Source organism: Bos taurus, chromosome 4 (genome assembly GCF_002263795.3).
Source record: "Bos taurus isolate L1 Dominette 01449 registration number 42190680 breed Hereford chromosome 4, ARS-UCD2.0, whole genome shotgun sequence".
Lineage (NCBI taxonomy): Eukaryota > Metazoa > Chordata > Mammalia > Artiodactyla > Bovidae > Bos > Bos taurus.
Window position 1 is genome coordinate 56,986,470 of NC_037331.1, and position 10,933 is coordinate 56,997,402.

The 10,933-nt window shown below is 33.0% G+C and overlaps 1 protein-coding gene across 6 annotated transcripts in view; it reads left to right on the forward strand.

Moving 5' to 3' along the window:
* Positions 1 to 10,933, forward strand: part of IMMP2L (inner mitochondrial membrane peptidase subunit 2) — a 961,484-nt gene that overhangs the window by 225,259 nt on the left and 725,292 nt on the right. The window contains exon 5 of one of the 6 annotated variants that reach the window (XM_059885867.1): positions 2,993 to 3,539. The exons of the other annotated variants lie outside the window; for them this stretch is intronic. Coding sequence (XP_059741850.1) covers positions 2,993 to 3,059 — 67 coding nt within the window. The 3' untranslated portion in view covers positions 3,060 to 3,539. Of the gene's footprint in view, positions 1 to 2,992; positions 3,540 to 10,933 lie in introns of those variants that run through there. 6 annotated transcript variants of the gene reach the window in all.

Here is a 10,933-nt window from a genome sequence, read left to right on the forward strand (position 1 = left end):
ATGTAAATAGTGTGTAATTTAAAAAAATAAAATAATATTTTTTATACTCTTTTGTTCCAGCTTTTTAATTTGATACAGAGAGAACTTGGTAAATATATTATTTTGCAATAGTAACCTTAATGTACAAAGAGGTCTGTAACAGGACATTAAAAAATTTAATTTTTTAAATTTAATAGGGCGCATATTAAATTAACAGAGATGTACTTGATCCCTAGTACTAATAATTTTTCCTGTGCATTTTATAAAAAGTGAATCTTGGAATTAAAATCAGAAAAAGACAAATTTGCAGGTTTCAGTTCATTTGACGTCCAATAAATTTTTCTTTCTGTTTCTTTCCCTTTACTAGAGTTTCTTGGTTATGTTTAACATGAGCTGTATACAGTATTCTGTATACAGAGTGGTAGGATCAGTGATCAATGTATGCTCTTTGGCAATTATAATTGCTTTTTAATCCCAAATTAGTACTCTGGAGTGTATACGCAGGTCTTACCAAACATTTTAAAACATAGGCATCCTTATCTTAATATGATTATTGAATACTATTTCAGGTTCACTTACATTAAGTGTAGAGTTAGGAAAGTATTTTAATGTATTGCAAACGCTAATGACTCAGTTTTCACCAAATTCCTTTACTATGCAAGTGTAGGCTCCAGAAGAAAAAACTGAAGTTTTTAAATGACATAGAAGGATGAAAATATCACTAAGTTTAGTATCTTTGGTTCATTTTTTGTTATACTGAATGGCTTTTATCTAGCTGAGAGCAGTGGTGTAATATTGTTACCCCTCTTTACTTGTGGTTCTTTCAATCATCATTTGATTGGATTAAACCCTTTACTAAGTCTTAGTTTCATTATTAAGTCAGAGTTTGGGACTTAGCTGGCTCCTCCTTAAGCTGATTTCTGGGTACAGGCTCTATATATTTATATAGGGTATTAGATATATATTTAATAAAGTGTTGCTTAGAGAGGCCTCTCTGGTTTTCTCTCTTCTTTATAAGTGAAAGGAAATATTTCAGGGAGAGAATAACTGTCTTCTCCCTTCCAGATCTTCATAACTGGTGCTAAATAAGCTAGGGAAGAGAGAGATCTGCTGAATCATGGCATTGAACTTGGTGTTTCAAGCACTGTAATTTCTGATGAATGGTGTCTCCGGAGGCTTCTGTAAAATGATGCATCCTGACATCCAGTGACCTTTTAAACTAATATTTCTATTATGTAATTCAGTTGCTTCTGTTTCCTGGAGGTAATAGCATTAGTTTGTACTGAGGTAGATAATGATTTTGTTAGCAATTTCCTTTGTGGTAAGTGTTTTTGCTGTAATTTAGTTTGAAGGAAGAATTGTTTGTACGAATAAAATCTAGAGGAACTCACCTACTAGTAGTACACTGTGATCAAGAAAAAGGTGGTCCATCACTTCTGGGACAATATTCTTGACACTCTGGGTAAATACAGTCACATTGGCTCAATTTCAGGGGAAGATTGTTGCCAACTACTAATTTTTAAAAATTGTATAACACGCACAATGCTAATGACAAAGTATTGGGGCTGTGGAATCAGACCTATTGCTAACTCTCTCATTGATGGGTAAGCAGTGTTACAAACTTGAATTTCTTTATTTATAAAACAAGAGTAATAGTACTTCACAAGAGTGCACAGTAACTGTTAAGTGAAGTGATAACAAGAAGCATACCTTGTAATACCTGACATGCATTGACGTTTAATATATATTATTGATAACAGTTTTTCTTTGCTTCATGGGTGCTGTAAGGACTTAAATGAGTCTAAGTTATCAAAGATGATTTAAGATGTGCTTACTCACCTTTTACTGTTTTGTTTTTATTATATTTTGATTCATGTTATATCTATTAACTTTTTACCAGTAATTGACTATTTGGAATACCTGCTCCCCTTTGTTATGCCTGATGACAATTTACTGTAGGTAGAATGAGGAGGATGGGCTAGACAGTTGAACTCTTATTCTCATATTTTTATTTAAAATGTTTACAGTGATAGCAAAACAAAGATGTGGTTAAAAGGAAGAGCATGTGTTTTCTTGCACAGTTTGCTTCTGTTCTTAGTCATGCATAACTTCCACGCATCTCTCCTACTCTAAGATGTCACTGTGGCCCACAGGTCATCATCTCTGCCGCTGTGCATTTGATTGTAAAGCCTTCTCCTCTACCTTAGTTGAGGGCTTGCCTCCTCCATGAGGTGCTTTTACTGTGCTTCTGCTCTTGACTTCTTCCATTTTCTCACCTTGCTCTATCTCACCTACTTGCCACTTGGTTTTGCCATTTCTCTGATCACAACTAGGTCACACTAGGTTTGACTAATTTGAAATCAGATTTGCCATTTCTCTGATCGTAACTAGGTCATACTAGGTATGACTAATTTAAGATGAGATTGGTGCTTTCTGTTGAATAGTTGATTCATTTCCATTCATCTGTTTATCTGTCCATCTATCTACCCATCTATGTGAATAGTTTATTTAAGACCTTCATTTAAATAGTGCAGAGTATGTGCTAGGACATATGGAAAACAGGAATAAATTAATAATAGAGGATGATTAGACTAATTACTTCTATTGTTCATGCATTCATGCTCAGTGGCTAAGTCCTTTCCAACTCTTTGTAACCCCTTAGCCTGCCAGGCTCCTCTGGCTATGGGATTTTCCAGGCAAGAATACTGGAGTAGGTATTAGCTATTCCTAAATAGTTGTTTTGTATCTTTAAATAACATCAAAAGATTGACAAATCAATGTTTATTTATATTTCTAAGTTAAAATGAACTATTTAATATCTTATATTTCTCTTCATGATCCCTTGCTTAGAAAGAACCTGTTTCACTTGACTGACAATTGCTGATCCTTGTTGCATTATTTAGCACTTTAATCCTAATATATAAATCTTAATAAAGAAAGTACTGCAAAATTTCTGAAGCCTGAATATCCAAACTTAAATAATACTGGTGTGGGTAACCTTTCTCTTCTCCAGGGGATCTTCCCAACCCAGGGATCGAGCCCAGGTCTCCAGCATTGCAGGTGGATTCTTTACCAGCTGAGCCACAAAGGAAGCAATAAGCATGTAGTCTTGCTTTTAAATAACTTCACGAAAATTTAAAAATGGAGTTGAAGCAAGATTGGAACAATGAAAATTAAACATTTATGATACTTGCTGATCTGTTTTTGGCACCATTCTCAGTTATTTGGTCTAACTCATCAGATCTAATATCTGCAGGGCCACTTTACCGTATTCACTGTAAATGACATAAAAACATGAAGAAATCTACTTTTGAGAAAGACAGCTATATCAGTTGCACAAACATGAATTTGCTTTATACGTTAATAAAATTAGGTTAATGTGTGGACCTGTTAAAATTTTTAAAATAAATATCCTTTTTTTCCCCATAGGGTAAGTGATAAAATAACTTTCACTGGACTGGAGTGAGAAATTATGTAGTCAGACAGGTGGAACCAAATAAGAATGTGTGGATATTAAAAAAAAAAAAAAACTAATTAGAAATTGTAGAAATGAAAAATGTCACTAAAAGTAAAATACCATTATAGATAGGATAAACTTTTTAGACAATTTACTGTTAGAATTTTTGAACTGGAAGATATTATTGTGGAATCCATACCAAAATCAAAGATAGATTACAAAGATAGGAAAGCACAAAGGAAAGTATAAAAACACTGAGACTAGAGAATATGTTGAAAAGTGCCATTATAACTAAAAGTATCTGAAATATTCTAATCACACATGATATCTTTAATTTACTGTGGTCTTTTAAAAAAGTAACTTAGGAACTTATGCAAGTATGCATGCAACCATTCTTGACATAAAAATTCAAACATCAGGTAAGAATATATTGAATTAAAAAGTACAAGTAGCTCTTTCCTCTTTTTACTCACATACAATTCCTTTCCCATAGGAAACCATTATCCATTTGCTGCGTATTATTCCAGACCTTTATTCCTTTATTTATATGAAAATTTACAAGTGTGATTGTTTAGAATAAGAGAAAGTTAGATATGGAAATTAAATGGTATGTAGATCTTTAATTTTGGTGGGCATTGGCTGTGTTGCCCTCTAGTAAAGTTGTTTAATTTTACATTCTCACCAACATTTTAAGAGAATGATTCTTTTTCCATATTCTCACTAATAACAGATATTACAAAAATCTTCAATTTGTAATTTCATGGCAAGAGTATCTTGATTTTATTTATATTTCTTAAATTATTTGTGATGTTGGACATTTTTAAAATTTGTTTTTGTTTTAGTTGATATTGATATCTCTGCCTGTTTTTATTTGAGTTGTTCTATATAGTAAATATTCATCTTTATCTGTTACATCTGCTCTAAATGTTTTCTTCCTGTCCATTTGCCATTTAGTTTGGTGTTTTCTACTCTATAGACATTTTGCCTTTTCTTGCTGTCATTGGGTTTTTAGAACTCCCCAGGGTTATATCACAATTTAGATACTTATTTATCCTTAAAATTGTTCTTATATAAGAATGTGTATCATTTTATCAAATGTTTTAAATATTTAAGATATCCATTAAAAAGAGAAGGTAAGGGAAGCTAAAATGCTGCTCCAGTTTTCTACTTTTTCTGTAAGAAGGCCATTCTTGTCTCCCTTACTTCTTGTACAAGTGTTAAAAGCTTAAATTCCAGAACAGCATTAGTAACTGTGAATCTCTGCTGAACTCATAGGAGTTGGTTGATAACCTGCTCCTGCCATAGGGTGAAAGGCCAAGGAAAGCTGCTTGTCAAGAGGTCTGTATGGGATGATTAAAATACAAGAGGGATGTGACAGAAGAGGTGTGTCTCAAAATTTGGTTTCTGTAGGAACCTGACCTATTTTACCTGAAACTGACCTACTTTTTTCTTCTGTTTTTCTGTATATTAAGATATGATGAAAAAGAGGGAATGGAATAAAAAAATGAAGCAAAACAGAGTAAATAAATGAAGTATGAAAAATCAGACTTGTCTAGTAGTCTGGTATCTCTGACACTAAGCCATATATTAGTACTTCCAGGGAGTTCAATTCCCAGGAACTCTTTTGCCTTATCAGGACCAAATAGAAAGAACAGTGAGAACCTGCAACATAAGCTGGGCAATGTCTTTCTTTAGTTTTACATGTATGAATCACCATGTTATATAAAATTTTATTTCGAACACCTTTATGAGCTGATATTTTAATACATATATATCACATGAATCTTTAAAAGTGGAAAGCCTTTTCTGACTGAGTCAGAGGTGGAACAGAAAAAGAGAGAGATGGAGAGTGTTAGAGACTTGGGCTGCCATTTCTGGCTCTGAAGATAATTCATTTGTTTTTGTACTTTCCGTTTCATTGAAAGGGATGTTTAAGGCCATGAGTTTTCCTCTGACCAGTCCTGTAAAAATATCTGATATGTAGGGTTTTCATTATCATTTTTAAAAGACAGTTTTTTGTTTGTATTTGCCCTTTTATCCAAAAATGGCTTAAAAAGTTTTTTTTTAAATGTCCAGTTAGGAGAGGTCTTCCACAAATCTGCTTAGATGATTTCTAGTTTTGTTTCACTGAAAGAAGAGTGGTATTTATATGTATTTTATAGAACTTACTGATAACTTTCCTTGTGACCTAACACATGATTCATTTTGTGATGTTTCATGTAGAGAAAGGTTTATTTTCCATTTTCCAGATGTAAAATTTAATATACATAGAATCTTTATTACTAATTATATTTTCAGGGTTAAAAATCTTTTCAATTTTTAGTCTACCTCATCTATCAGCAATATGTTAAAAGTCTCCTACTGGTTTTGCTCTAGCTATGCCTTTGGCATCTCTGAGTTCTTTATTTTTGTTTAAGTAGTCACATTTGTAATTTTGCCTTTATTCTCAACTTAAAATTTTAACTTTCTCATGTCTGGTTTGTCAACTTTTAGTGGTATACCTACCTGTTTGCTATGCAACAAGCTTATTCTACTTTATTCTTTCCCTTTGCTTCTTACCCCATTGTTTTATCAGCATTCTTTCTACTTTGTGAGAACATTATTATGTAATATATTATGTATATATTATGTAGTGTATTATTTCCTGTGTTTGACCTGTCTTTGTGTCTTATGTCTACAAATAAATATGTAAATACACACTGTTAACTTTTGACTTAACTTCCCCAGTAATTGCTTAGTTGGGTGAAGTTCATCTTCTAGTAGATTTCTCAAGGCCTTATAGACATGGAATTCCTTGATCTATTACATGTTTAAAACATTTTTTTCTGTAGGTTTCATACTCAAAGGTAGATTAGCTGGATGTAAATCTTTAGGGTCAACTTTATTTCCTGGGGTTTTGTGAAAATGCTATCAGAATTTTGCTTTGAGTTTTGTATTTGATAAACTTTGCTAGTTTGATTCTCTTTTCTTTTCTTTGTACATTATTATAGGTAATTTTTTTTTTTTTTTTTTGGCCTGGATACCCTGAGAATTTTTTCCTTTTAATATTTACTAGTTTTACTAGGAGTTGATCATTGAAAGTCTTTTTTTCCTTGATGCCAGGTGGTCCTTTTCAGTGTATAGATTCAGGTCTTTCATAATGAATACCTTATTTAAGTAGTATTTCAAATATTATTTTTATTCCATTCTCTATTCCATTAAAATATTCTTTAGAAATTTGATTTCTATGTAAATTGAATTTCCTTTTGCCTGTCTTCTGTTTCAGCCACTTTGTTTGTGACCCTTTGTATTTTTGTGTCAATTTCATTTTATTCACTTAGTTGTTTCTCTGTTATTTTTGTACTATCTCTTGTTATATTTTCTTTGAAATCTTTTTGTTTAGTATTTTGTAATTTAGTGTCCACTGTGGTATGATTATCTATTTTTTCTGAGTTCAGTCAATTTTTATTTCTTTTTCTGATCATGCATTTTCTCTTAGTTTTAAATTTATTTTTCATCAACCTAATGTCAGTTTGAGGATATTTAACCTTTGAGTGTTACAGTACAGTTTCCCTTGTTTTGAAAAATTTTGGGGGTGGGGTAGAATTTTCATCAGATGAATTGTTTGGGTTATCAGTCTCAATTTTATTTTTATAGGAGTTTTTTGTTGTCTGTTTGTTTTTTCAGTGTGTTAGGGTGGTTATGATGTTCCTAATTGAAGTGCACTCTATTCTATCACTGCAGGCAAAGTATTGCTTCTTTCCTGGATGGCATGGCTTAGGAATAGTCATGTGTCCTTTGATTTTTTAATTTTCTTTTGTCTTATGGGATCTAAATATTTCCTTTTGTTTCTTTATTTCTCTGTGTATAGTTTCCAAAGAAGCTCTTTCTCTCTCCAACATGAAAGCTTGCTGAGATTTCTTGTTATCTCCAATGTATCTTTTCCAGTCCCTTCTCTATGTCAGTGCTCATATTGAACTGTTGACTTTTCACAATTTTTACATATCGGATTGGCTTTCTAGAAGTCGTTGTAAATCATGTTCAGATCTGCCATTAGTCCCCTCTTCTTTCTCTATAAATTCTCTTGAACTACTCTTGGTCTCTGTGAGACAAGAGCTCCAGTGAGAGCATGCTCTAATTTAATGTTTACATTTATACTTACGGGTAATTTAAAGTTGACAAATTTCTGTTTTCCAGCTATGCTGAGTCATGAGTTTCTGTAATCTAATTTGTTCCTCCTGATTTTTGGTTTTTGTTTGCTTTTTCTAGGGTATGTTGAGACTTTGAAATTTACGCCACTCCCTTTGTTTTGGCTACCCAGAATCTTCTGTATCCGTTGATTTCAGACAACATCCTATAGCAACTTAGAATTTTAAAATTTTGCTTTGTATGAAATTCAAGTGTTGAATATATGACAGTTTTCCAAAAGAAGAGAAGATATTTTAAATAATTAAGTTTATATATGATAAGTTTTATCAGGCATGTAGTCTGAGCAGGTTAGAAAAAAGTGTCTTCTGAGGTTTTACCAAGGTCTTATTAATATAAAAATCAATGGCTTTTTATCTCTCTGTTATTAATGTTTAGAGTCCCTAAAGTGTTTTGTGAGACTAAATAATAAACCAATGATTTTCTTTTGAAGTGTGATGCATCATTCACTGCTGATTCTTTTTGCTAAAATTATCTGAGACAACTATGTATGTTTAGCAAGTCCAAGGACATGTTGAGATTTCATGTGGAATAGTTACATGGGAATGTGCTGAAGCAATTACTCTGCTGTTTAATGACAAGTAATTATCCACATCACTTCCCAAGCTATACATCTCTCTCTTGCCCTTCAGCATTATGAACATCTCACCCATTGGTGTGCACATTTATTCTGCACAGTATCCATCTGTTACCTACTTTAAGACGTAACACACCCCTAATTAATATAGCTAAATCTTGCTTCACTGGGGCTTGTAAATCTGAAGCATTACTTATTCTGATGGCCAATTTTTTTGTATTATTTAGACTTTGTAATACTTTAAGAATCTGTGGCCTCTGAAATAAATTTTCTGCCAATAACGAAGCAAAAAAGGACAATACTTTTTCTACTGGGGAAAACTGAATTATCTTATAAATGCATTTCTAATTATCATTGGTGGGCTTTTCATTTTTAGCTGGCATGGTTTTCATTATATCATGTCATATAGTTTAAAATTTTCTGATATTACATCAAGTTTTGAAGTATCTTTAGTATTCCTTTGTAACCTGCAGCTGAATTGAAAAGAACCCCAGTTGTATTGACAATTTTCAAACTAACTTTTAAGAGCTTATAGGAGAATATTCTGAGAGAGCTTCCATTGGTGCTCTTTTTAAAACTAATACACGTTTTCTGAGTAAGATTGGATCACTGTACTTTCATTAGTTCTACTATGACTGAGAAGTCATGAAGTGGCTACCACAGTTATCTTTTATATTCTCTAGCTCAGCAATGAAAAGATGGGAAAAATATGAGCAGTGCTTGTGCGTCATAGTGCTTTATTCCTATATTTATTTTCATATAGTATATATTACTATATTTACCTCTCCTCTCCAAACAGGTGATCATATATGCAGTTAAATCCCTCTTCACACTGAGATCAGGAGGTTTTTCATATATATGAGACCTGGAGAGTTCAGAATTTTTCATATTACACACTCTTTGTGTTTCTGCTTCCATTTCAGACGTCAGGCAATTTGTGGTTCTCTCCTTCTATCTCTGCATTTATCTTGTGTAGACCAGAGGATTTTATGATAGCATTTAAGATATCAAAATACTGTAGGACTGCTTTCTAGCTTCTAACTTAACTCTGAAAATAGTTTAAGATTTTACTCTTTTATTCAGAAACAGTACATTGATAAGCTAAATTTTTCCATGTGTTTAGCTTTTGTTTATTCACCTGTTGGAATATGAGATTTGAAATACATAATTTTAGATCATGTCCATAATAAGTTTTGTATGGGATAGGAAATACATTGCAGAAAGGTAAATTTTAAGCTGTAATGTTATAGTGTACCCAAATGCTTACCTGATTAGTCAGCTGATTAAGGAAGGTTAAAGAACTGCAAATCAATAATCACCTTTAAAAATTTTCCTAAGCCGTTTTCCTTGCTAAGACAATTATCTGTAGATGTATACTTATGATTTAATATTATTTTGACTTTGGTATTTAGAGTTTTTTGTTGTTGTTTAGTTGCTAAGTCGTGTCTGACTCTTTGGGACACCGTGGACATCAGCACGCCAGGCTTCCATGTCCTCTCCATCTCCCAGAGCTTGCTCAAACTCATGTCCATTGAATTGGTGATGCCATCCAACCATTTTGTCCTCTGTCATTCCCTTCTCCTTCTGCCTTCAATCTTTCCCAGAATCAGGGCCTTTTCTAATGAGTCAGTTCTTTGCATCAGGTGGCCAAAGTATTGGAGCTTCAGCTTCAGCATCAGTCCTTCCAGTGAATATTCAGGATTGCTTTCCTTCAGGATTGACTGGTTTGATCTTCTTGCAGTCCAAGAGACTCTCAAGAATCTTCTCCAACACCACAGTTCAAAAGCATCAGTTTTTCAGCACTCAGCCTTCTTCATGGTCCAACTCTCACGTCCATACACGACTACTGGAAAAACCATAGCTTTGACTAAATGGACCTTTATTGACAAAAGAACGTCTCTGCTTTTTAATACGCTGTCTAGGTTCATCATAGCTTTTCTTCCAAGGGGCAAGTGTCTTTTAATTTCATGGCTGCATTCACCATCTGTAGTGATTTTGGAGCCCAAGAAAAAAGTCTGTCACTGTTTCCATTGTTTCCCATCTATTTGCCGTGAAGTGATGGGACTGGATGCCATGATCATGTTATTTAGAGTTAATATTAATTAATTTAAACATTTATACTGGTCCTCTCCCCACATACACAAGGTAATGATTTTTATCATTTTCACCACTCTAATTGTTATTAATATTACTCTTCCTAATTAATCTTGGTTTTCAATAGAGCAATTTGGGATTAGACATTTGAAGACCAATACTTAACATATTCATACTTACAGAAAGAGTAAAGCCATTCTCCTTTATAAAACTATGACTACCTCTTCATGTTTAAGAAAATTAACAGTAATTTGTGATGTCATTTTGCTATCCAGTACACAATTTCCCCCCTAAATTTCTTTGATAGTTTCCCCCCGACCCCGCCCCAGTACTGAGACCAGTGAAAGTTTACAAGGTTGTTATATCTTATACATCTTTGTAAATCTAGTTTCTTCTGTTTGATGTATGATAAAGAAAATGACTCTCTTGTAGTGAATATTCTTTCTCTTTAAAAAAAAAAAGTAAGTTGGAAGTGTTTGCCACAGAATCATAGTGACATATAATGCTGAAGCCCTTGATTAGCTTCCTGTATTGATGGAAGTGGAATCTAGCTTGGAGAGATGGTGTCATTTGGCTTCTTTATTTCTGTTTCCCTTTACACTTTGTCCTTTGACTTCTGCTATTTCATATTCATTAAACAG